General features: G+C 39.3%; 2 protein-coding genes across 2 annotated transcripts in view; both read right to left on the bottom strand.

Moving 5' to 3' along the window:
- PGGT1B (protein geranylgeranyltransferase type I subunit beta) overlaps nucleotides 1-13,588 on the bottom strand; it is a 36,449-nt gene extending 22,861 nt beyond the window's left edge. The window contains 3 exon segments of the mRNA XM_039733130.1: nucleotides 100-167; nucleotides 8,450-8,568; nucleotides 13,422-13,588. Coding sequence (XP_039589064.1) covers nucleotides 100-167; nucleotides 8,450-8,568; nucleotides 13,422-13,558 — 324 coding nt within the window. The 5' untranslated portion in view covers nucleotides 13,559-13,588.
- A 189-nt stretch (nucleotides 13,589-13,777) lies between these two features.
- CCDC112 (coiled-coil domain containing 112) lies at nucleotides 13,778-22,016 on the bottom strand. The gene is made up of 10 exons (XM_039733129.1): nucleotides 21,964-22,016; nucleotides 21,527-21,642; nucleotides 20,303-20,424; nucleotides 19,041-19,130; nucleotides 17,688-17,763; nucleotides 16,665-17,055; nucleotides 15,488-15,877; nucleotides 14,622-14,717; nucleotides 13,997-14,115; nucleotides 13,778-13,919 (listed from the first exon to the last, which is right to left on the bottom strand). Exons 1-10 carry the CDS (start codon nucleotides 22,009-22,011, stop codon nucleotides 13,889-13,891), a joined length of 1,479 nt encoding a protein of 492 aa, XP_039589063.1. The 5' UTR covers nucleotides 22,012-22,016; the 3' UTR covers nucleotides 13,778-13,888.
- Between the last annotated feature and the right edge of the window lie 103 nt (nucleotides 22,017-22,119).

Raw genomic sequence — 22,119 nt, 5'->3', positions numbered from 1 at the left:
TTCCAGACATTCTGTAATTATGCAGTTAACATTACAAAAAAGACACAAGATCATTTATTGCCTAATTGAAAACATTACACATACACATTCTTAACTGACCTTGGAGGGATTGAATGGCATCCCTAAATATGAAGAACCTCTGAATCCACAGCGATTCATATTTGATCCTGGAAAAGATTAAAACAATACTCAACTAACTTGTTTTGTTGAAACATTTATTATAAACCATAATTCTCTAATGAGATCAAGAGCCGTTAGTTCAACACTATTCACAGACTTAATAAAGTGTGCACGTGTCTCTCAGTTCCCAACCTTAGTTTGGTATCTCTCCGATTAACCAAAAAAAAAAAAAAAAAAGTAAACCACAAGCAAACTTAACCTACTTATTGCTGTAGTGACAAAACACAAAGCATCAGATTTTCAGATTTTAATTTGGTGGAAATACAGTTTGTGTCACCACAGACTTGTCTTCCATGCTCACAAGAAAAAAAGAGAAAAGGACTGCTCCCCTGGGAAAATGGCCAGAGTTAACATATTTTTTTATTCCTCTCTGGATTCTTGCCTGGTAATACCATCTGTTCCCAAGCAGAACTGTTTCAAGATACTTCGCAACATGTTCAAGGATAAACAATTCACAGTTTTAAGCACATTGTAGCTATCAAACATTTCTGTCAGTAATACAGTATAATTTGTTTCAAACGCGTCACAATACCTGAGCAGTGGCACATAGAACTGTGAACCACACACTGTTAAGAGTTTAAGTACAGCTTTGGAGGGCTCGAACTTGCTTTGCGTGGCAAATCTCAGTTGTTTACTGCTCAGTGTCTGAAACTAAAAACCTAATGAATGCTACAGTCACACAGCAGCTGGTTGTTCCTAAATACTATCGACCTCTTTTAAGTTATTCAGCCTTTAAGCTAAAAATCCTCATGGACATTAGAGAAGATTGCACCACAATAAAGAAGAATGAATAGTTATAAAGCTGAAGAGTCTAAGTGACGTCACTATGCAATGTGGTCTACAAGCTCGAGTGTAATTTAGCAGCATATTACCTTCTAATTCTAAATATACTCTGTTATATATGCAAAATTTAAACTAGAAAGGTTTCATTAGTTTAAGAATTTCAGTTTGGCCTGAAGTATGCAAGCTTCTCTGCCAGACAAGTCTTTGGAGCTAAGTGACATGGAGCAAAACACCTGCCATTCTCCACTTCCTCCACGGTTCAGTCAAAAGTACTTCTCAATGATTCTACACATGTAACAAAAGCAACTTCAGTCTGCTTAAAAGCTGGTGAGCCATAGTCTGATCCACACAGAGGAGGCAGAAAGAAAGAAAGAAACAGAAAGAAACAAAAAGAAAAAAAAATTAGTAGCTGTTTTATTATAATGTAAACATTCTCAGCAGAGAACATTAATTTGTTCATTTGCAGAGTCAAAAACTTGCATTTCATGTTGCCTCAGCCTCTGCAAAGCACAAAAAATTAAATGAGTCTTAAAGACTAATCTAATGTCCCAAGGGACACTGCCCAAAAAAGCATAACAATTTCAAAAATGATACAATGTGAACAAACCAGTAAGAGAAGACCTAGAATTCCAGCCTGGTAAGTCCCAGATTTCCTAGGCAACATTGTGGGAGGGGAAAAAAAAATCACCATTCATTTTCAGTAAAAATGAACCTGTGTCTTAAGTGCTTAAGCAAACTAGAACACTCACTTTGAAATTATACTGGTGTGGAAACCTTTCACCTAGAAAAGAGTTATTATGCTACTAACACAGCTATTCTGGCCTGCTGCAAAGGATGCATGCCACAATTCAGACACTCTGCAGTTTAACAGAACTCAGCTGACAGTTGCTAGATGGAAGGATTTACCTCAGAAATACCAATTCCCAACCCTGGCCTTTTGGAGTGGAGCTTATAATTCATTATCAAGGTAGAAATGGCAGCATGAAACCCAAGTTTGTGTGCTGTTAGTGGGTCACTCTGATCGCCTTCCGAATTCACAGATGCTATACAAATAAATTAAAAATAAAGTAATGAAATAATTGTCTATTGCTCCCTTTAGATGCTCAATTTTCATGTAGTATTTCAAAACCTTTCTTGCACTACTAAGCATTTATCAACTAGAAAACAGCATCTGCAATTTTAAAATTGGATTTTAAAGTTGAATCTTTAATTCTATTGCTATGAATTTAAAATCTATTTTGATACTTTTTGTCAGAACTCCTCATCTCCCACTCCAAACTTCACACACTGGCTCCTAGGAAAAACAGAGACCAACATGCCCTTTAGGGAAAACTTTAGGGCAAACTTTGCAGGGAATTTGATCCTGTATTCAAATGCATTAATGTGCTTGCAATAGATGCTTCCTAGACCTTCCTAGACTATTACAAGTGAGTTGCTAAATCTCTAGTCACAGTACCTGAAGTAAAAAATAGAATTCTGAATTGCTAAAGAAGCGTTAAAACAGGAAGTGAAAACAGCTTGCTTTTAACCACATGACTCTGGAACACTGATGTAGTGTCTCGAAATGTTTTTTTTAGCATCCTGTGAGCATACTAGTTGAAAAGCAAATGAAAACCAAAGGCAAGTTACAGGAAATGACTGTCTTTCAGTTTATGAAAGAAACTTTACCATGTGAAATTTCATCTTCTGTAAAGTTGACTTTACTATTTTATTGCTATTTACTTGTACTTTTTGTTTTATGTAATAGCTTAGTATTGCTAATCAAACTCTTCACTTTTCTGAACCAAAAATGGGCTGTCAGAATCAGAAAAAGAATTAAAAACAAAATAGACCCAAATTAAAAGGACGTGATTGCAGCCTACGTCCCTTGGGGAAAAGCTGCTGGTGTGGTCAGTTCAGCTCCAGCAGAGTTTGCTGTGCCTCACCTCAACTGCAGCTGTGAAATGGTACCACCTGGTGTTCACTTCCACCATCGACCTTACTTAGCCACTTTCTGCAGGAGCTTCAGACAGAGCAAAAAGGAACACATATTTCATAAACTGCTGTGTAACTATTTGTGGTGGTTTGAAAGCTGAAAAACACACCTTGAAAACCTTCTCAGATTTGACAACTAAAGAGAACTGACCCTTTTCCAAAACCAAAAGACTACATGCTTAAATCACAAACTTTCCTGTGAAGAAAAAGATGTTATTTATATGTCCTTAAGCCAGAAAGTCCTTAAGACATGTAAAAAAGAGCTTCAAGCGATGACCACAGACAACTTATCCTAGGATCTCTCTTTTTACAGACAGGGCATTTTTGTTATTTATATTTTATGACTTCTCTTGCATGGAAGGATTGATAGAACTTTTATCACTAATTTTTCACATTCAGATTATCCATGCACTTCTCTGGCTGAAAAACTTGTTTCCTTTTGCTAAGTACAGGAGTTTACATACATTACTAACATCTTATATAATAAAATCATAGCTTTAACATAGGCTGATTCAGTCAGTACATCCAGATAAAAGCATAAGCTCTTCTCACTGAACTAGAGCTTGTAATTGCTCCTGTAAATCAAAGCACTAGAGGATGTCATTAAATGCAAAGTTGCATTCTCTAAAATGGAAGTTCATTATATATCCAGATAAACTGGATGTATAAACTGGATGTTTAAATGCAGCCATAAAAGAAAGTTATGCTGGAAAAAAAACTGCATTTTTGCTCAAGAAATTAATGATCAGAAAGTTCACATGTATTGATGATTTCGAAAAAGTCAATGTCATTTTATACATTTTTTTCAGTACTGTCACATAAGAAGAAAGACTCATAAACACAAATCTGAATTTAGACTTTGACAGAAGTAAGTTTTAAGACTGTCACAGGTTTTTCAGTCTAATATCCATGGCTCCTGGGGATTCAGACCAACAAATAAAATATGTCTTGGTATTCCTTTTGGTTCCATTTCTTAGTACAGCAAAGCTAGTGAAGCATCCAGCTGTCAAAAAGTACAATTTTCTTCCTTCTCCCATAGTGGGCTGGCACTGGCACTCCCAATCAACACAGTTCACCAACGCGACACAAAGCTAACCTTCTGTTAAATAAATAAATGCATGTTTTTCTGCCACTGCAGCAAGCTCTCAAGCAGGGTCAAACAAACACCACTGTTCCTGTGGGGGAGGATGGTGGATGAATATGGCCAAGCAGTGTGCTTCCACTGTGTAATTAGATTACTTGAGTACAAAGCTCTGGATTCACTCTCTTTTAAAAGTGCTGAACTGGCCCTGAATGTGACTTGCAAGAAACTGCAATACATCTTTCTTAAATTGCTATGAGTTGAACTTTAGTTAGTTAAAATAAACTTGAAATTCTGTCAAAGATCTGCACTATAAGAGGAAAAACAGTAAAACATTAACATGATCTTAAGAGCAAGCAACTAGTTAAAAGAGGGTGTTTCGTCCACCATTTCTCAATTTCACTAACACTTCAAAAAGTAACATTTTAGTCTAAAAATGTATAATTTCTGCCATGCTTGTAAAAGAACATTACCCTCCTCAAAATGGAAAAAGAAAAAGCCTTTTTTTAAGATTTCAACTTCTTTCTAGGAGGAAACATAGTTAGGTCTCCTTGCAGCGAGCACACAAAGAAAAAAAACCACATAATAGCTATTGCACCAAAGTAAAGCATTCATTAAAAGGGAAGGAAAGGTAACAATGGCCAAAATCTCAGCAAGATAAAGCCAAACTATTTAGCATGAGTTACAGAAGACAGAGGTCCTTCAAACAAGCAGAAGGCAGCAGTAAGTGGAAGCATTCAGCTAAGAATGTTTTTCTGTGTGAAGCTCAGTTTGCACATGTGATGTGTTGCCATTCCCTCCTAATTAGAAGTGGTATTGAGCCACTCTCCGGAAGACTCGAGCTAAGCTTATGCTACTAAAAGGACATTTTTTTGTTTGAATCACAGCTACCACAAATCCACAGAAGAATACAGTCTAGCCTGAACAGATCCTCGTCTTCAGCTTCCTTAAATGCATTTTGATTAGGCTGAAGAGCATATGTTTGCCTTCTTATTCAGTAGATCAAGATCTCAACATTAGTGAGGCTTTAGTTTCACACAGAATTTCAAAGGCTACAAACCTTTGAAGTGAAGCTATCATTAGCCATCAGACATATTACATACCAATAAATACAAACATGTCACTTAAGACTATCACAGGGTATTGCGAGACTTTATCTAAGAAGTGCTTGAAACCACCAAATTCTTAATTTTCTGGCAGGTTCTGTAACACTCTACTTGGTGGGCTGACTCCAACCAGCAGCTGAGGCAAGAAAACAGAGATGAAGAGAAGACTCACAGAGTGAGACACAGACAGTTTGATAGGTGAAGCAGAAGTTGTGGGCACACAGCAATGCAAAGTAGGAATTAATTTACCACTTCCCATCATCTGGGCAGGTGTATAGTCACTTCCCAAAAAAGCAGGGCCTCAGCAAGTGTACAGGTTACTCAGGAAGACAAATGCCAGAACCACGAATATTGTCCCCTTTCTCCTTCTCATCCCAAGGTTTTACTGCTGAAAATGATGTTAGATGGCGTGGAGTGTCCCTCTAGACAGTCCTGAGATCAGCCGGGGTCAGCTGTCCTGGCTGTGTGTCCTGCCATATCTGCCATGGGAAAAGGAGTGCAGAGGAAGCAAAAAGAACCAGCCTCGACTAGCACCACTCAGCAATAGCTGAAAGACTAAAACACTCTTTTAGTACCAGGCTCAGAATATAGCAGATTAGAGGCTACTACTAAAAAAATTAATTCCAGCCCAGCCAGTTCACCTACTATAAAAGTTATTGATAGAAAATAAACAGATACTAAGTTTGCAGAGCACCAACTACTCTGTCTCCCATCCACTGGAAAAAAAAGACCCTAAGATAGTAGTTGTCAAAATAATATAAATTTGGCATCTTAAAAATGTTTTAAATAAAAATCAAGTTAAATGCTGTGCATAAAGGAACCTTTGGAGAGAAAAACATGAAAAGCAAAAAAATTCATTTTTCTAATAAGAATTACAGGAATTCTCTTTTTGACTGATACAAAATTTTGGAAACTCAACCACTGATGCAATCAAGAACAAACCCCAAAATTCAGTAAAATCATATTACCACTTAATATGTAGCTTTTAAATTGGTTTTCAGTCCCAGAGCCAAATTTTGTGAAGACTTTCATTGAATACAATGTGGTTACTTTAGATTGGTGGAATTTAGCATTATAAAAGAGTATTTTAATTTAAATTTTTATAAACCGATATTCCATGGAAAGAGACATTTATCAGAATGCATGAAAAAAATGCTGCAATAGCACGTTTCTTTAAGAGTAAAACACGTGCTTTCTTGTTTTTGGTTTTTTTTTTTTTTTTTTTTGTTGTTTTTTTTTTTTTTTTTTTTTTTTATGTGGACAGATTGCAATCCATCAAGCCAGCAATGTCCTCTTTAACTAGAGATGCACAAGCACTTTGAAACCAAAAACTTCAGTGCTGTAGCCTACCTCAGTTTAGTCACTTCTCCAAAGAGGCCAAAAGAGGGAGTAGGAGCTCTGCTGCCGGGAGGCTGCCAATTAACAAGCATTGCACCCACCCAGGATTATAAACCAGAGAGCATTTTACTGGAAGTAGACATTACCAGAGTGTAGGTGTTTCCTTATTCACATTTAGTCATTCAATATCCAACCTGCTGCTATCAGCATCATTTACGTTTTTGCACTTTCTACTGTCCAACAGAAAATGCAAAAATGAAATACAAATGACGCTGAAGTTTTACCGGTCAAGTGACCAGATAAGAGCAGAGCTATTACCAAAAGCATAGGAAGAACAAGAGTTACTAGAGTATGATACAAAAATACAGGATTGAAGGGCAGCTTGTTCTTCTAGTGAAAAGCAGATTTACTACTCGGAAAGCACAGAGTGCACTGTCAAAAGTGCCCTCCCCAAAACTCGTCTCAGTTTTATGAGGGGATGACAGCTAGAAAGAGAAGGAGCACATCTCTGCTGAACTGTCAGCCTCCACATCAGCACACTGGTATTTTTACTGCCCTCCCTAGGAGGCTCCAGACAATGGCAATATTCTAAAGACTGACCAGGTAGAATCCCCAGAGAATTAAAGCATACTATCAAAGACAACAAACAGAAATGCCTGTTCTAATTTCTCTTCTTGCAAACTTCCCTCTTCTTTTGGAGTTAAGTCCCAAAGACTGGGATAAAAGTCACAAAGTGAGCAACTCCTAGAAACAAAGCATGTACACTGTGCAAAGATTTCCTAACAGTAAGGCACAGGAACCTTCTAATCACTAAAGAACTTTGTAGGAATACTTATGTAATCCAAACTTCTATTTTTCAAGAATCAATCCTGGAATGCAATACAAGAAAAAAGAAATCTATCAGAACTAGTTCATGTAGTGGATCTGATGGTTTCTAAATCTCTAGAGTAAGAAAAAGGATTTTTTTATTACCATAAAATAAAGCATCAGCACTCCTGACTTCCATATGCTTATTTCATAAAACTGATTTTAGACACCTAATTTGTTGTATTTAGAGACTCTATCTGTTGTATATAATTAGAATAAATAATAGAAGGCAACACAGAATTTTCTGCCTACATGTATGCAAAGTGCATGGATGGATGTATTCATGATTTTACAGACAGACAACTGGAATTGCCTTTTCTCTAGAGACCACCAGCCTGGAGCTATGCCCACACCAGCATTTAACATAGCAGAACCTTCTGTCATAGAGCAGCAGTGCCTCACCCACGTCTCCCTCCTTCCTTCCCGCCCCTTTGCAGTGCAACCAGCTATTCACCTGGGCTGCCATACAAAAACTGCCAACACCAACTAGCCCACAGGAACAGCACCTCCCTAACTTCTGTCAAACCAACTAGGAAAGGGACATGTCCTGCAAGTTCCCTTGCCAGCTTTTCTGCTATGCACCCTGCAATCTGACGAGAGCTGGGATTCACCAGCAGCATTATTCCTTCTCACAACCTAGGTAAATTCAACCTCCACAGATCTAAAGAACATCAAGCAGGGACTCTGTTTATCCTTTTTGCTTCTTACTCTTAGACCTCCAAATCTCCAAAAGCTGTTGCAAAAAACTACCCCTGTGACCACAGGTCCTGGCATTGAAATGGAAGTCAATATAATCACTATTACACTTGTAATACTTTTACAACGTAAACGTTTCTTTCAGAACCAGGTGAAACATTCCTCTGAAATGCCTACAGGTGCAAATTTATTATACTATTTTATACTGGCTGATCTTCAAATTAATTTCTGCTTTTTCTAGCTTTATTACTTGTGAGGAATCTATATCCAAGATCTGCTCAACATCACCACCTGAAATTATCAGGACTATACTTTAGGAAGTTCAACCTTGTATTTTATAAAAACAAGAGTCATCCACTATCCCCCAAGTAAAAAGCAAAAGTAAAAATGTTAATATCAATAAAAAAACTAAAAACTCACTCACTGTCTTCTGTGGGAAGGACCTGCAGGGAATAAATCCATTCTATTATATCATCTTTGTTCACCACATCTAAGGAATCCAACATATCCAGACCAGAGAGTGCGAAAAATGCAATTGTCAACCTAAAAGAAAAAGATAAGACTTACACTTCCCACCATAAATATCATGGGGAAATTAACAAACGGTTGAAGCAACAGACACATCTATGAATTCTCAGCCTTTGACAGTGGTGCAACACAGAGCCTAGCTTAGAATACATGAAAGCCATCTACTGGACAAAACAATGTTCTCTATACTGAAAACATTTCTCTGCCTCATCAAGGTTTTTATATAAGCTGCCCCTCCTTTTATATAATAATGATATTTCAATTAAAAATTTACATGAGAGCCTGTTTACCCAAAAGAAAACCCCAACAAAACCCACTATAAAGTAAACTAGGTTATGACATTAACATATGGAGCACTAGTTCTCTGTGAAGAATTCTTACTGAACAATCCCATAAACATGCATTAGGTGCATATGCAAGGTAACCCTTAACTATAGTAAGCTGCCTCTTACTGTGTCTCAAACCCGATTTCAGATTCTCAGATGTCAATGTCAAACAGCAAAGCCTACTTTGTAAGCAAATAATGCGTAAATAGGCATACAGAATAAATTAACAACTACAGGTACTTATTTCTGGTCCTTGGGTGTAAAGCAGCCTAGATGACTACCTTACTTAAACATCTAAAATTAAGCATGCCACATTCAAGTATCCAACAGAGCAGTGGAGCAGCTAGCATGATGAGTGTCCTTCTTTTCTACAACTTGTTTCCTTCCATGAATGTGTGCTATCATACCTGGTAACTAACACCTTCTTTACTGGGTTTGTTTTAAGCCATTGCAGCCACCCATTGCGTGGCCCTCCAACAGTGCATTACTCACTCTGACAGAGAACCAAGGCAACAGCACCGGGTTAGAAACTCGGGAGAACCTACTATGAGAGAAAATGCTCATGTAATGGTACCTTGGATGTTCTGACTCAGACTAAAATTAGCTGGATGTTTACTTTGCCACCCACACTTGTCTGCTGATCCTTCTAGAAATTCTCGCTCTCCATACACCAGATAAGATGATGGATTGTGAAACAACTGCTACACATGCAGAAACTAAAATTCAGTATGCCGAGGAAAGCCAACAGTTAATACCAACTTTCCTTACAAGATTAAGCTGTAATTCGTATTTACCTCACAAACGGGTGAGTCACCTTGGCCAGAGGTTGGTACCTCCGAAGAGACACATGTGGACAGGAGCCTCCACAGACACTTAATTTCTGCATGAGGTTCTGCATCAGAACCACAAACAGTACGACCATGTGAGTCAGCCCAAAGCACACATCCAAAAGAATTATTCTAATTAAAACATAGCAGCCAAATGACAACACAGCAGATGTTAATCTTAATACAGTGGCACAACTTCCTACGTTGACATTCCTTCCAGCAGGCTGGTAATATATGCATATTTACTGTCATTATTTCAAGTAATTTTTTTGAGTAGAGAAAGAAAAAAAAAGTATGTTGTGCACAAAAATATTTCTATGTAGAACAAAAGTGTATTTTAACCCTTCTGATGATTAAGAAATTGTCTTCCAAAGCTCAAAATTTACACTTCAAGGCTTATATCAACTTTTGCAATTGATCAGATCTCAGTTTAACCCAGAATTTGACCCTGGATAACAAATAACCAATTTTAAAAAAATCACTATTTTATTTAAAAAAAAAAAACCAAAGGAATTTACTGTTCAGCTACAATAAACTATTTATTTGAAACACTGCCTCTATGTTCAGATTTTCATGAATACTGACAATCTTTTATTAGAACTATTAAAAAGACATTTTCACTCCATCTTATCCAGCTAAGTTACTTCCAGTGAGGCACAAATATGCCAACATCAGCACTAGAAAACTGCTGCAAAGTCCAAAACCAAAAGGCTATACAAACAACAGACAGCAAATCTCACAGAGAGTTAAAAATGCATATTTTATACATTTTATACATATATTTTATATATGTCAAATATATGAACTTAAAAAGTGGTTTTAAATACAGTAAGGGTTCAGTTCACTTTTCAGAGTTGACTGTTTGTCTCCAGCATTACTAAAGAACAGCCTTTAATGTGATGCAATTTATTTACAGTGGGCAAGAGTGTCTGGCACCACTGGTCATACACAGGTTGCAATACAGCTGTTTAGGTACTGCATCTTTACCCCGTATGCCGTCCTCCCTCACAGAAATTTACAGACATATACGCTAGCAAAAGCAACTCTTAGCAGCACCTCAGGTGACAGACACATGCCAAGAAGAGTAAAAATTTTATCTACAGCCATTTCCACAGAGGATGGCCACCAGGACATTCTGAATGGCAGATTCAGACCTCTCTGGCTTCCAGAGAAGACAAAGGCTACAGTTTTACAGAAGAATTCAAAAAGCATTGGAAGTGACAAATTTGAGAAACTGATTAAGTGTGCTACTAAGAGCACCATGAAGTACCAGAACCTAAAAGACTTCAGAGATCAGAAAATTGCATTCTCCTGCAAAACCTCACAGTACTAACAAGTAGTGTGCATGAAACACTACCAATCAGAATGCTTCAAAACCACTCTTGCTGCAACTACTGTTGCATGCAAATAACTACTGATAAAAATAATTAAGGCTTTCAGGCAAGAAGTTGAGTAGAGAACACGAAATTAATTTCCTTTATTCTCCATTACTGTCTTACAATCTACAGCTTCACTTGGAATGCACCATCACAATGAGGAAAATTACCATCCTTGTCTGGTGACAACAAACACAGTTTTCTACTGCAGTGCAGTGAAAAAAAAATCTGACAAACCACTTTATTTATTTATTTATTTAACAAATGTCTCTTTAATTTAGTTGAGTTTTCCCATCTAACTCAAAACAGAACCACTCCAATTCAGGAATAGGGGAAATTCAAATAAAAAGGTAACAGCATTTCTTTCTGCAGCTGAATCAGCTCCAGAGGTTTGCTAAAGGTTTGCTGAACTCAGTGATCTTGAATTTGGCAAAAAGGGAAACTTAACACCCTTGAAATCAAACTGGAGATCATGCATTTATAAACTCCCACTCAGAATTTGTCAACAGACAGGCGTGCACCTCTGCAGAACATGGCTACATTGTCAAAGGCCTCTGGAGATCACTGGTCCCACCTTTTAAAGAACAAAGGGCCTCAGAGGAGATGATCCAGAACCGTGAGAAGCCACATCCTCAAAGGTGACTTCACCTCTTCAATGGGCAAGCTTTTTATGGTTAACTCTGCTAACAGCGAAGAACATTTTCCCTACAGCCACAGAATTCCCCCCTAAGTACCCCATTCCCACAGCCTCCTGCCTCATCACCACGATCCCTTGCAAACAGTACACCTCCATCTTTCTTTGTAAGTAGTTTCCCACCCATGGAAGAATGTGATTAGATCCTTCCTTCTCTGAAGGAAGAAGGCTGAAGACATCCCATTTCTTTAGCTCTTTTCAAAAGGTTAGCTACATGTATTATCACTCTAATACATCTGCACGCTCAGATCGCTTTAAGGCCTATGCATAGACAGGCACAGGATGCCTAGATTTCCCCTTGCTGTCACCTAAAACAAATGAGAAAGTAAACTGAAACATCAGCTAATTTTTAATGAATAAATGATCTACAGCTCTGCAATCAAAATTTCACAAAATTACAGAACAGCCAGGAAAAGATCTCTGGAGATCATCTCATATAATGCCCTTCTCCTAATGCAGGTTTACCCAGAGCAGTTTCTACAGGATTGTATCCAGGCAGGTTTTTAATATCTCCAGGGAAGGAAACTCCACAACCTCTCTGAGCAGACTGTTTCAGTGATCAGCCCAGTGTGAGGAGGCTTTTTCTCATACTGAGATGGACCTTCCTGTCTTTCTGTCTGCTGCCCTTTGCCCTGTCACAGGGACCACTTAAAGAGTTTGGCCCCATCCTCTCACCCTTTAACAAACTTTAATGCACTGCTAAGACCCTCTCTCAGTCATCTCTTCTTGAGGCTGAACAGGCCCAGCTCACCCAACATGAGTGAGCTCACAGGACAGATGCTCCAGTCCCTTAACCATCTTCTGAGCCCTCTGCTGGCCCCTCTCCAGTAGTTCCATTTCTAACTTTTCAATATAAAGTTGTCTTATTTCACACACAGCTCAGCACTATCTGTTCCAGTCCTGACATGTTTATGCCATGTGTTTGTGCTCTCAACCAAGATAAAGCAGGATGACCTGATCAAAGCCATGGAGCATTCCAAACAGGATGACTTGCCAGACATTTTAAAGTGGAAAAAATCTTACTATTTTATTGGCTGAAGAATATTATCAAACCATTTACTTGTCTTCAATATCTTATCAAGGGCAGCTGGATAATCACATCACTGGTATTATGCTTTCAAAGTAAGAATATCAAATAAGTACATTCTGAAGCCATTACAGGAAGAATGCAGCTCCAATTCAAAGTGAGGGCCATATTTCACTAGTATTTTCTCTTTTATACTAGGTAATTAAGACTTTAAAATATTTGCAACATGAAGAGGAGTCTTCTGTCTGCCGAAGTAAAGCTTAGGTGACTTATTTTAAAATGGCTTCCAGGGCGGATTAAGAGAGGGAAGCCTTGGATTTAACCAGATAAGAAGGATCAACAGGTCTTCCCTCGTGGATGTCAAGCAGTTTACGCGAGCAGTGACTGCACCCCTACACTAACACGTAATTTTTTGGGAGCCGTCTGCTGGTGGGCAGATTTATAGGGACGTTTTTCCTTCCGGCCGCGGGGCGCTGCTCCCGGCCGCGGGAGAGGGCAGCGCTCCGGGAAGGGCTTCCCGTCACCGCGACCGGGAAGGGAGCGCGGCCGGGGCCGGGACGGGCGGGGGGCGCCGGGCGGACACGGCGGCGCCCGTCCCGCCTCCCGCCGCGCTGCTACCTGCTGGTCTCCAGGGACGAGTAGCGCTCGGGCAGGATCTGGAGGCACCGCTGGAAGAAGCGCACGTGCCGCTCCCGCAGGAAGTCCAGCCGCTCCGGCTCCCCCGGGCACGGCGCCGCCGCCGCCGCCATCTCCATCTCGCCGCTGCTGCCCGCGCCCGGCGCGCCCGGATCGCGTCACCCGGGGCGGGGAAACGGAAGGGGGAAGCAGCGGGAAGGGGAAGGGAAAGGGGAAGGGGCGCCTCAGTGCACTGCGGCGGGGGCCAGGGTGGTGATCCCACGCTTAAGGGGCCGCCACAACGGGGGAAACGCGCTTTTAATGCCAAGGGACATGGCAGCCGGCCGGTCTGGGAGCCGGCGTGTCAAAGCGCAGACGCGCGAGCACAGAGGTAATACACGCCGTGGGCAGGCCGGCTCCGCGCCGGGAAGCGCTGCTGCGTGCTGCGGCAGGGACAGGCTGGTGCGCAGCTATGACCCTCCTCTCCAGGCTGGGACAGCTCTGACAAGAGAACAAAAAGGCTTAAAGTGTAAAAGTGCGCTTGTGTCATGCTGCACACCCATCGGTCCGCTCCTCACCTCCGAGAAACGCGCACCGGCCGTTCTGCAGCTGCTGGTGCCATCTCTTGCCTGCGTTCCTCCCAGCCCTTGGAAGGTCTGTTCAACCTAGATCGCTCTCTGGTGACCCGAACCTCGACCTCAGAGTGAAACAAACAACCAAAAATCATTAGCCTTTTTGGTTCATCACAAAAGGAGTTCCATCAGGCCCACCGGATCTCCACCGTAAAAGACAGAGACACTGCTTGCTGTCATTAAATGTTAATAATTTAGTAATTTAAAAGGTTAAACTCTTGTTAAACCCAGTGTATGCAAAATGCTTCTGGGAGACAGCCTACTTATTTAATTAATGGTAGAAAACTATTTGAAAAAATGAAAGCCACCACCCATATTGGAGCCCGCTTTTATAGGCCTTACCTAGTGAAATACCACTGTGAAAGACATGAATTCTAGGGGGTTTTGCCATTTTTTTTAAAACAGGAACAACTATGCCTGCTCCAATTCTGTCTACTGATAACAGGCATGACTTTTTGTTTTATCAACCATTTAGAATATTTAAAACAATTGCTTTTTAGATCAATGAAAAGGAAGTCTGCTTAAACCACCAAGCTGCACACATCTCTGGTTAAAACAAACAAAAAGTTACCTTCTCTCTTAACTTTGCCAATCTTTTTTCTTTTTCCTGTTTCTCTGTCTCTTTAGCATGTTTCTGCAGAACCCTTAGCTCCAGTTTATGTAGCTCCTGAAACATAATGAGTGGAAAAGCAAATTTTTCTTTGGAAGTAAAACAAATTATGTAAAAATATACATGCAGCATTTTCACAGCTTTTTTTTTTTGTTCTGTTTATTTTTGGTTGTTTTTTGCTTGTTTTTGTTTTGAAATTACTGCAATAGTAAAGAATAAGGTTTCACTAAGCAGCTACATGCTATAGCTTGTCCTGCGAAAAGAAATTACAGTTACATGGCTTGGAAATAAAAAAATAGTTTTTTGGAAACTACAGCAGTATTTGGAACAGAGTAGTTCCAACTCTGTTTATAAAAGTTTACTATGAATGCTGACAATAATATCAATTCTCCATTAACTGCATTTACATTGATATAGGATCTGACTTCACCTAACAGGTACTGAAACCTGCAGGATGTTCAAACAACTTTTTCTACCTCCCATCTGAATACAGCACTCAGATCCTCTGAAGTCTTCTTAAGAAGCATAGCCCAAGTACTTTTTCTCAAAAAAAAAATTACTGAAGAAATAAAACCACTTCTATATGGATAAAGAAATATGAGCTTGAGTAATCCTGTAGAATTTAGGTATTGAAGAAAATTGATGAAAAGGAGCATCTTTGTGTATCTTACTGTTTATCTGCAGTAGATGCTGTTATTTGTAATGAATTAATAGTGGATTTAGATGAATGATACTTGGATTTTAAAGCTTGTTTAATTGATTATACTGTAGTAGGATGTATCAAATTTAAGACAATGGCATGCAAAAATGGAGGTGAAATTACGCACATGCTGTTGAAACTTAGACATTTCTTCTGCAGCAGTTTTCTTCCTTCCCTCCTTTTCAGCTTCCTCTTTCTTCTGATTTTCAAGCTTTTCAAGTTCCTCCTTCACTTTTTTTTGCAAGGTATTCCTTTCCAATAATAACTTCACGTGGCTTTGGCGCTCTTTTTGTTGCTTTTTCTCTTTCTCTTCTAGTTTTAGTTGTGATGCTTGATCTATTGCAAATGCTACTACTTTCTGTTTCTTCCAGACTTCAACTGCAGCTTTTCTTTTTCTTTCTTCTTCTACTTTTTGCTTTTGAGCTTCTTCAAGCTGTAGCATTTTTTCTGATTTCTCTTTCTCCTTCAAGTTTCTTTCTTTTTCTTGCTGCTGCTTTTCTTTCCACTTTTTAATTGACTGCAAGAGACCACGGGAAAAAATCCAAGGATTTCATAAAAATTTTACATGCAAATTAAAATATTCACATTGATTCGGTCTGATGAAGATATTTGTTCCAAGAACACAAAATGCACATACGAATTAAAAGTCTACTGAAGGCAAAACCTAAAACCAAGAAGCATCTGTATGTGTTTTCTCTCTTTTTCCTATTTTATGGATCACACAAGCAGGTTTACCAGATGTCTGCTAAAACTGTTTCAGTTACAGCAATAATAATAACTTGTTATGAATGTTGATGCAATATACTTTTTTAATGCAAACATATTTCAGTTCTTGTTTTCTTTCCAATTAACCCACTGTTTTATAGTACTTATGTCAGTACATCTTTTATTACTTAGATAGTTCTTGAGGGAATCATAATTCTGCATGTCTGTCTTAGGTGTATTGCTTATACAGTGGGATACACGTTCTTAGAGACAAACGTAACAGGGGGACTGGATCACTAACTGCTCTGGGCTTGGCACCTAACTTGCTAAATCACTGACTTCAAAAGCATTTGTAATATACTTTGGCAATACACAGGGCCACTTCTCTGTGTTGTTAGGTCTTTGCCTATTTGTAATTATTAACGACAAATACTTTGGCAGGTTGGGGATGCTAAAGACCTCAGTTATATACTGTCAGCTGTAAGACAAATCTGCCTAGCACTACAACCAGAGAGGTAGACACAAAAACAAGATGGTATGCATTTCAAAAATAAGTACATTTTCTGAAATCTTCAAAAGCCTTAGAGGCATTATTTTACCTCTTTCTTTCTTTCATGTAAAATTACATATTCTTGATACCATTTGTCATGCTGTTCTATATCTTCTTTTGTTCTTCCGCTGAGATACTCAAGGGCTTCATCCATGTAAGATAGCCTTCCTCTGTATTTTGTCCGTATTTTCAGAAAATTTTGATGATCATAATCATCCCAGCCTCCCTGCCGCCCTCCTGTTCGCTGAAGAAATTTTTCAAACTCTATTACTTCTTTGGGTAGGTGAGTTTCCAGTGTTTTATCAACTGTGACCCTGGCTGAAGGTAGCTTCCAAACTTTTTCTGCTGTTGAGCTCCCTAATGCCCACAGTTCCACTCTTCTCTCAAAGAGACTGAGCTCATTACTGATAGCTTTTTCCTCTTTCAAAAGCTGTTGATATCTGAAAAGAGACAAACACTGAAATGTAAGGAAAAAAAATCCAGTATTGATTCTCCAAAATTCTCTCATTCTCAAATCTCTCTCATTCATCAAAAATGAATTTCGGAATTGTTCAATGCCACACAAGAGCTATTCTTCAAAGATTAAGAACTGAAGTGGTAACAGCACAGTTGTAATGATTGGTGATAAAGCCCTATACAATGAGAATTAAGTTACCCTTTTACTGAAAGAACACATTTATGGCATGCATACAATTAACTCAATCCCCTCCTGACACGAGTAGAAAGAAAAAGAAAACCCCCCAAACCCGATTAGAAAACACAACAGCAACAAAAAACCCCGGCCACAATCTAATCTCTTCTACAGCCTCTCTAAAAAGCCTATTCATAGGCAAATTTTGTTACATTGGAATGCTGCAATAGTTGTATAAACACCCTGTCTAAAAGTCAGTTTATCAAGATTCTAATGCTGACAACTTGTGCTACCACAGGAATCACTACCAAGACAGTAAATCATAAGAACAGAGTAAATAATTAAAACAGTTTGTTTAAATCGAAACATTTAGATTAATGCAGTTTTCATTGTGTCTTACAGCAGCCCTTTTTCTAGTAGCTGAAGCATGTATAAACATACATTTGCCTTTGTTCCTCTTTAAAAGCATTGATTGCATTTTCTATTTCTTCCATCATTTCCTTGATCTTGTCAACAACTATAAAAGGAAAAGAAAAAAAAAAGCGTATAACTTAAGAAGTCTATGTTATTTATCAGCACTATCCAGAAATGCAGGACTTGTGGAGACTTTCAGGATACATATCTCAGTGTACAAAAACCTGTGCATTTCCGTCTCAAACAGCCTTAAAATTCTTATTTATTCAAAAGATGTGGTTATGAAAGGACTTAGCTAACTGGATGCAAATGCCAATATAAATGTTTATTTTCCTTAAAGAAGTCTCACCTTGACTAACCTTCAACTGACATCCAAAATAAGACAAGACTTATCCTAGAGTTCCACTTTTGTTTCTTACAGCAATGCAGTTAATAACTTAAGCACACTTAAGTTTACACCACACTACAGCAATTCTATTTAACCTGCAGGCAACTACTATTACAAAGCTGACAAAGTAATATCAGAGTAAGACTTTGTGCTCTACTGTCAGCATGCTGTAGTCCTGACTTAAGATGGTAATACAGCTGTCCAGAGAAGATATATTTTGCAGTGGAAGAAAACCCACCTGTTAGATTAGATTATATGATTAGATTAAAATCTCTGTTAAATCAGCCCAACATCTCTATGGACACACTGAATGCAGTTCAACTAACTGTATTTTGGTAAAGTTATACAAACTAAAATTAATTTTTCAGCTTTCATGCCTTATTAGTTCTTAGTATCTTAACTGACAGTTTAATCATTTTTTAATAGATAAAACACTGAATAAATGAAATGCGACGCATTTTATCTAGCATCAGAAAGCCCTCAGAAAGTAGGAGACCCTCAACCTGAGCTCCACAAAAGGTAGTAGGTACCACATGAGGATGGTTCTTTCAGAACCTATTTCCCAAAAGTTGTAAAACATCCAAATTGAAAAAACTGCTGCAGCATTTTATGTGGAATATTTCACTTTACATTTCAAACTGGTGGCTAGAAATGAGTTCCCTGTAGAACCTACTCTGTGACCTCTTACCAGATCAAAGGGGCTACCTGGTAGTAGAATACCAAGTTTATTTTCCATAAGACTGATAGGAAATCTGGCTTTCAACAATCTCAAGGAACAAACACACCCCACTTTTAAGACCACATAAATTTCTGTTTCCACACAGAACTGCACAATCTTTTACCATTTCTTAGGTTTCTGCCATTTCTAGGTTTAGTCTTCCCTTTCCAGATTCCTGCAAAATCTTAGTGTCCCAAGTCTGCAGGAGAAAGACAACTATGCAAGAAACCTATCTGTAGAGGAAAATGTTTTTAAACCTGTCGTCTTGACTTACACTCTGGCGTAGGCTTCACATCTTTCAATTGCTGCTGAAGTCTCTTCACGTTGTTTTGTATTTTTGATAGCTGCTGCAGAATTTTAGCTTCTGTTAAACAAAATAAGGTGCTGATAGTTCTAACAGTTTCTTTGTGCATTACATTCAGTAAAGGAACAAGAGCAATGAAGTGTCCAAAATAAACCAGGGATACTAAAATAAACCTTAGATACTAAGGACCTGTATCTTCTATCCTAAAAGATTTGGATTAAGGAAAGTACAAGTTCCTGCTAAAACCACAGAAAATCTTACAGCATACAGATCATGCTGAAAGACCTCAACATAGTAAATGGGAATTTGGGGGGGGGGGGGTTTGTACACTTTCATATCTTTTAGGATATACTCCTTCACATCTGACATGTAGTGCTCTCATCATTGTCGTCTTTATTTTCTCACGGCATCATTTCCATCCATATGCCACGCTCCCTTCTTACCCATGGAAAACAATTTCTGAACTTATAAGCTTAGTCATTCCTCAAAAATGTACATTTCTTAAGGACTACAAGATGTAAAGCACATTCTAAGATTCCTTAAATAAAAGGTGCACATCAGAACACATGGAAATTTGTAAGAAAGTATACTTTTAATTGTTTCTGTATTACTTTTCTTCACCTTATTTTGATCTGTATCAGATAGTTAGCACGATTTATACGATTATTGTTCAAAAAATTCAGGTACTGAGAGTCAAGGGAGTAACTTTTTTTCTTGAACTATATTATACTCTGTAAGTGGAAGAGATACTGTAGGACAGACTGTGTACCAACTCACAGCACTATTTGACCTAGGAATATTCATTGCCCTCAAAAAACTCAAAAAATGCAAACACAGGACAGTTTAAAGGGATATATAAAGGCAACAATCAGCGTGTGAACATTGAGGTAAGAATATTTTTACTGTACCTTAGCTGGACTACATTAGGTTTTGCAATATACATAAAAAATTCATTCCAAGTTTCTTGAACAGTACCTTTCCACCACAGTGGTTTAACAGTGAAGATTAAAAGGTAACAGTTAGTAATATGAGGCCCAAAATGTTTATGCTTCTGAGTTTTACTGAACTCAGTGAACTGTCTGTTTCTAAGATGGTGAAATACCACACTTATCAGTATCCATCTTTCATCTAAACTCACCTCTCTGTACTACTGATTTTTAAACCATTTACAAAAACGACCACATATCAGAAAAAAACCAAAAGCAAATAAGCCCAAATAAAACCTCACTTACTTTCCATTTTCCTGCTGTCAGTCATGCTGTGTTCCAGCTCCTCAAGTAATCTGTATTCTACCCTGAAATCACTCTTCCTATTATAAAGGTGTCCAGTTTTGTCTTTTTCTATATTTGCAAGCCTAGGAAGAAAGGGTGCCACAGTGAGTAACACTCAGTAAAGCCCCAAGATTTTCCAAAGTTAGTGTGCAGGCTGTGTTAACAGGACTATATTAGATTTTATACAATTTCTGAAGCTATAGGATTACACACCACAGTTACTCAAGAACTTTAACAAGAAATTAGCAAGGAAATCACCTCAGTGGCATGCAGTGGTCTACACACTGAAATTTTATGTGCATGCATTCTCTCTGGAAGCCTTGCCAGAGTCTTCCCTGGGAAGTGCAGGCAGACAGGCTGTATTAATGCAGTGGCACGCCTAGATGGAGCCCCAGCACAGTCAACATTACAGAGGGACGCAGAGCCACAGTTAAATGGCATGCCTCACTTCAAGTGGCTTGGGAATATTTACATTACCCAGCAGCCAAATTTTCCACCACAACCCAGGAGCCAGGGTAATCAAGGTGAACTAGATTCAGACACGCAGTGTAAAACATTGGTGTGAGACGAAGTGCCCTGTTCAATCAGGGTTCACAACTGCAAACCTCTCCTTTAGTCAGATGGCTACATTAGCTATTCCACATAAAGCTCATCCTTTTGAGAACTCCCTGTTCTTTCAGCTGCCAGTGTAGTTGTCATCAGCAGGTGGTCAAGATGTGGGGAAACAGATTTAAATCACTTCTGTGCCTAAGCTGTTTTGAACCCTTGTTTTTGAAAACAGCAGCCTAGATACTCTAGCAATCTTCTATTGCTGCAGTGCCCCTTTTGTTGGTTAAGGGCTTTAGGTCCTTAGAGGGTAAGCATAGCTAAGTAGGAGGACTGAGAACTCAATTGTGCCTCACACATTTCCTTTTCTGGTGCACCTAAGAGCAGCAATTCGTATTAAAGTCGTACTACACGACTGGCCACTGGCATAAGTCCAAATAATTCAACTGTAATTCAAACAACAGGGCATTTTGGAGCTCATAAGCCTATCCTGAGCTACTGTAGCAACAACAGTTGAGCTCCTGAAAAGGATACCTTTAGCCTAAAGAGTTCTTTATTATATATTCTTTGAACCTCGAAATAATAATGTTACCTCCTGAACAGAATGAAAATGTACTTATGATAAAGTGTTTAACTTACTGAGCTTTTAGCTTTTCTGCAGTTCTTATGAATTCAACTTTCTTAGCTCGTTCACCTTTGATCTTCCACCTCTGAACCTGTCGGCCAGCACCTGGAGTACTGGAACAGCTCTCATTCTGCAGATAACAAAATCAATTGTTATTAACAACTTTTTTTTTTTTTTTTGTTAATGCTCATTGATTACTTTCAAGCAGACAACCCCACAGTGCAGAGCTCAGTGTTCTATTGGCGCGATTCAAGTAAATTTAAGCGGCAGGGGCACGAAAGCGGAGTGAGGGGCGTGACACGCCCGCACACACGACTGCACTGCTCGGCAGAGAAACGCCGAGTCCGCCACACCGAAAGGCTGTCACAGGCGCTGGGCACCGCGGCCAGCCCGACACACCCGCGCAGCCCGGGGCTCCTCCGGGAGGCTGCGCTGCCCCGGCGGCCTTTACCTGCAGCCGCCCGGCCGCCGCCGCCAGCGCCGGGGCCAGCGCGGCCATGTTGTCGCGGGCCCGCCCAGAGGAGGGGCGGCCCTGGCCTCGCTGCCGCCATTAACTCCTTCCTTCCGCGGGCCCTGGCCACGCTGGTGTTCCCGAGTTTGTGTGGAT

Source organism: Passer montanus, unplaced genomic scaffold, assembly GCF_014805655.1.
Source record: "Passer montanus isolate IOZ18808 unplaced genomic scaffold, ASM1480565v1 scaffold83, whole genome shotgun sequence".
Taxonomy (NCBI): Eukaryota; Metazoa; Chordata; class Aves; order Passeriformes; family Passeridae; genus Passer; species Passer montanus.
This window is presented reverse-complemented; position numbering and strand designations above follow the sequence as displayed.

Coding starts and splice junctions, on each gene's coding strand:
- CCDC112 (XM_039733129.1), bottom strand. CDS start 22,011: ATGGCCGCGCTGGCCCCGGCGCTGGCGGCGGCGGCCGGGCGGCTGCAG. Junction 21,643..21,963: donor CGGCGGCCGGGCGGCTGCAG/GTAAAGGCCGCC, acceptor TGTTATCTGCAG/AATGAGAGCTGTTCCAGTAC. Junction 19,131..20,302: donor TGACAGCAGGAAAATGGAAA/GTAAGTGAGGTT, acceptor TTTGTTTAACAG/AAGCTAAAATTCTGCAGCAG.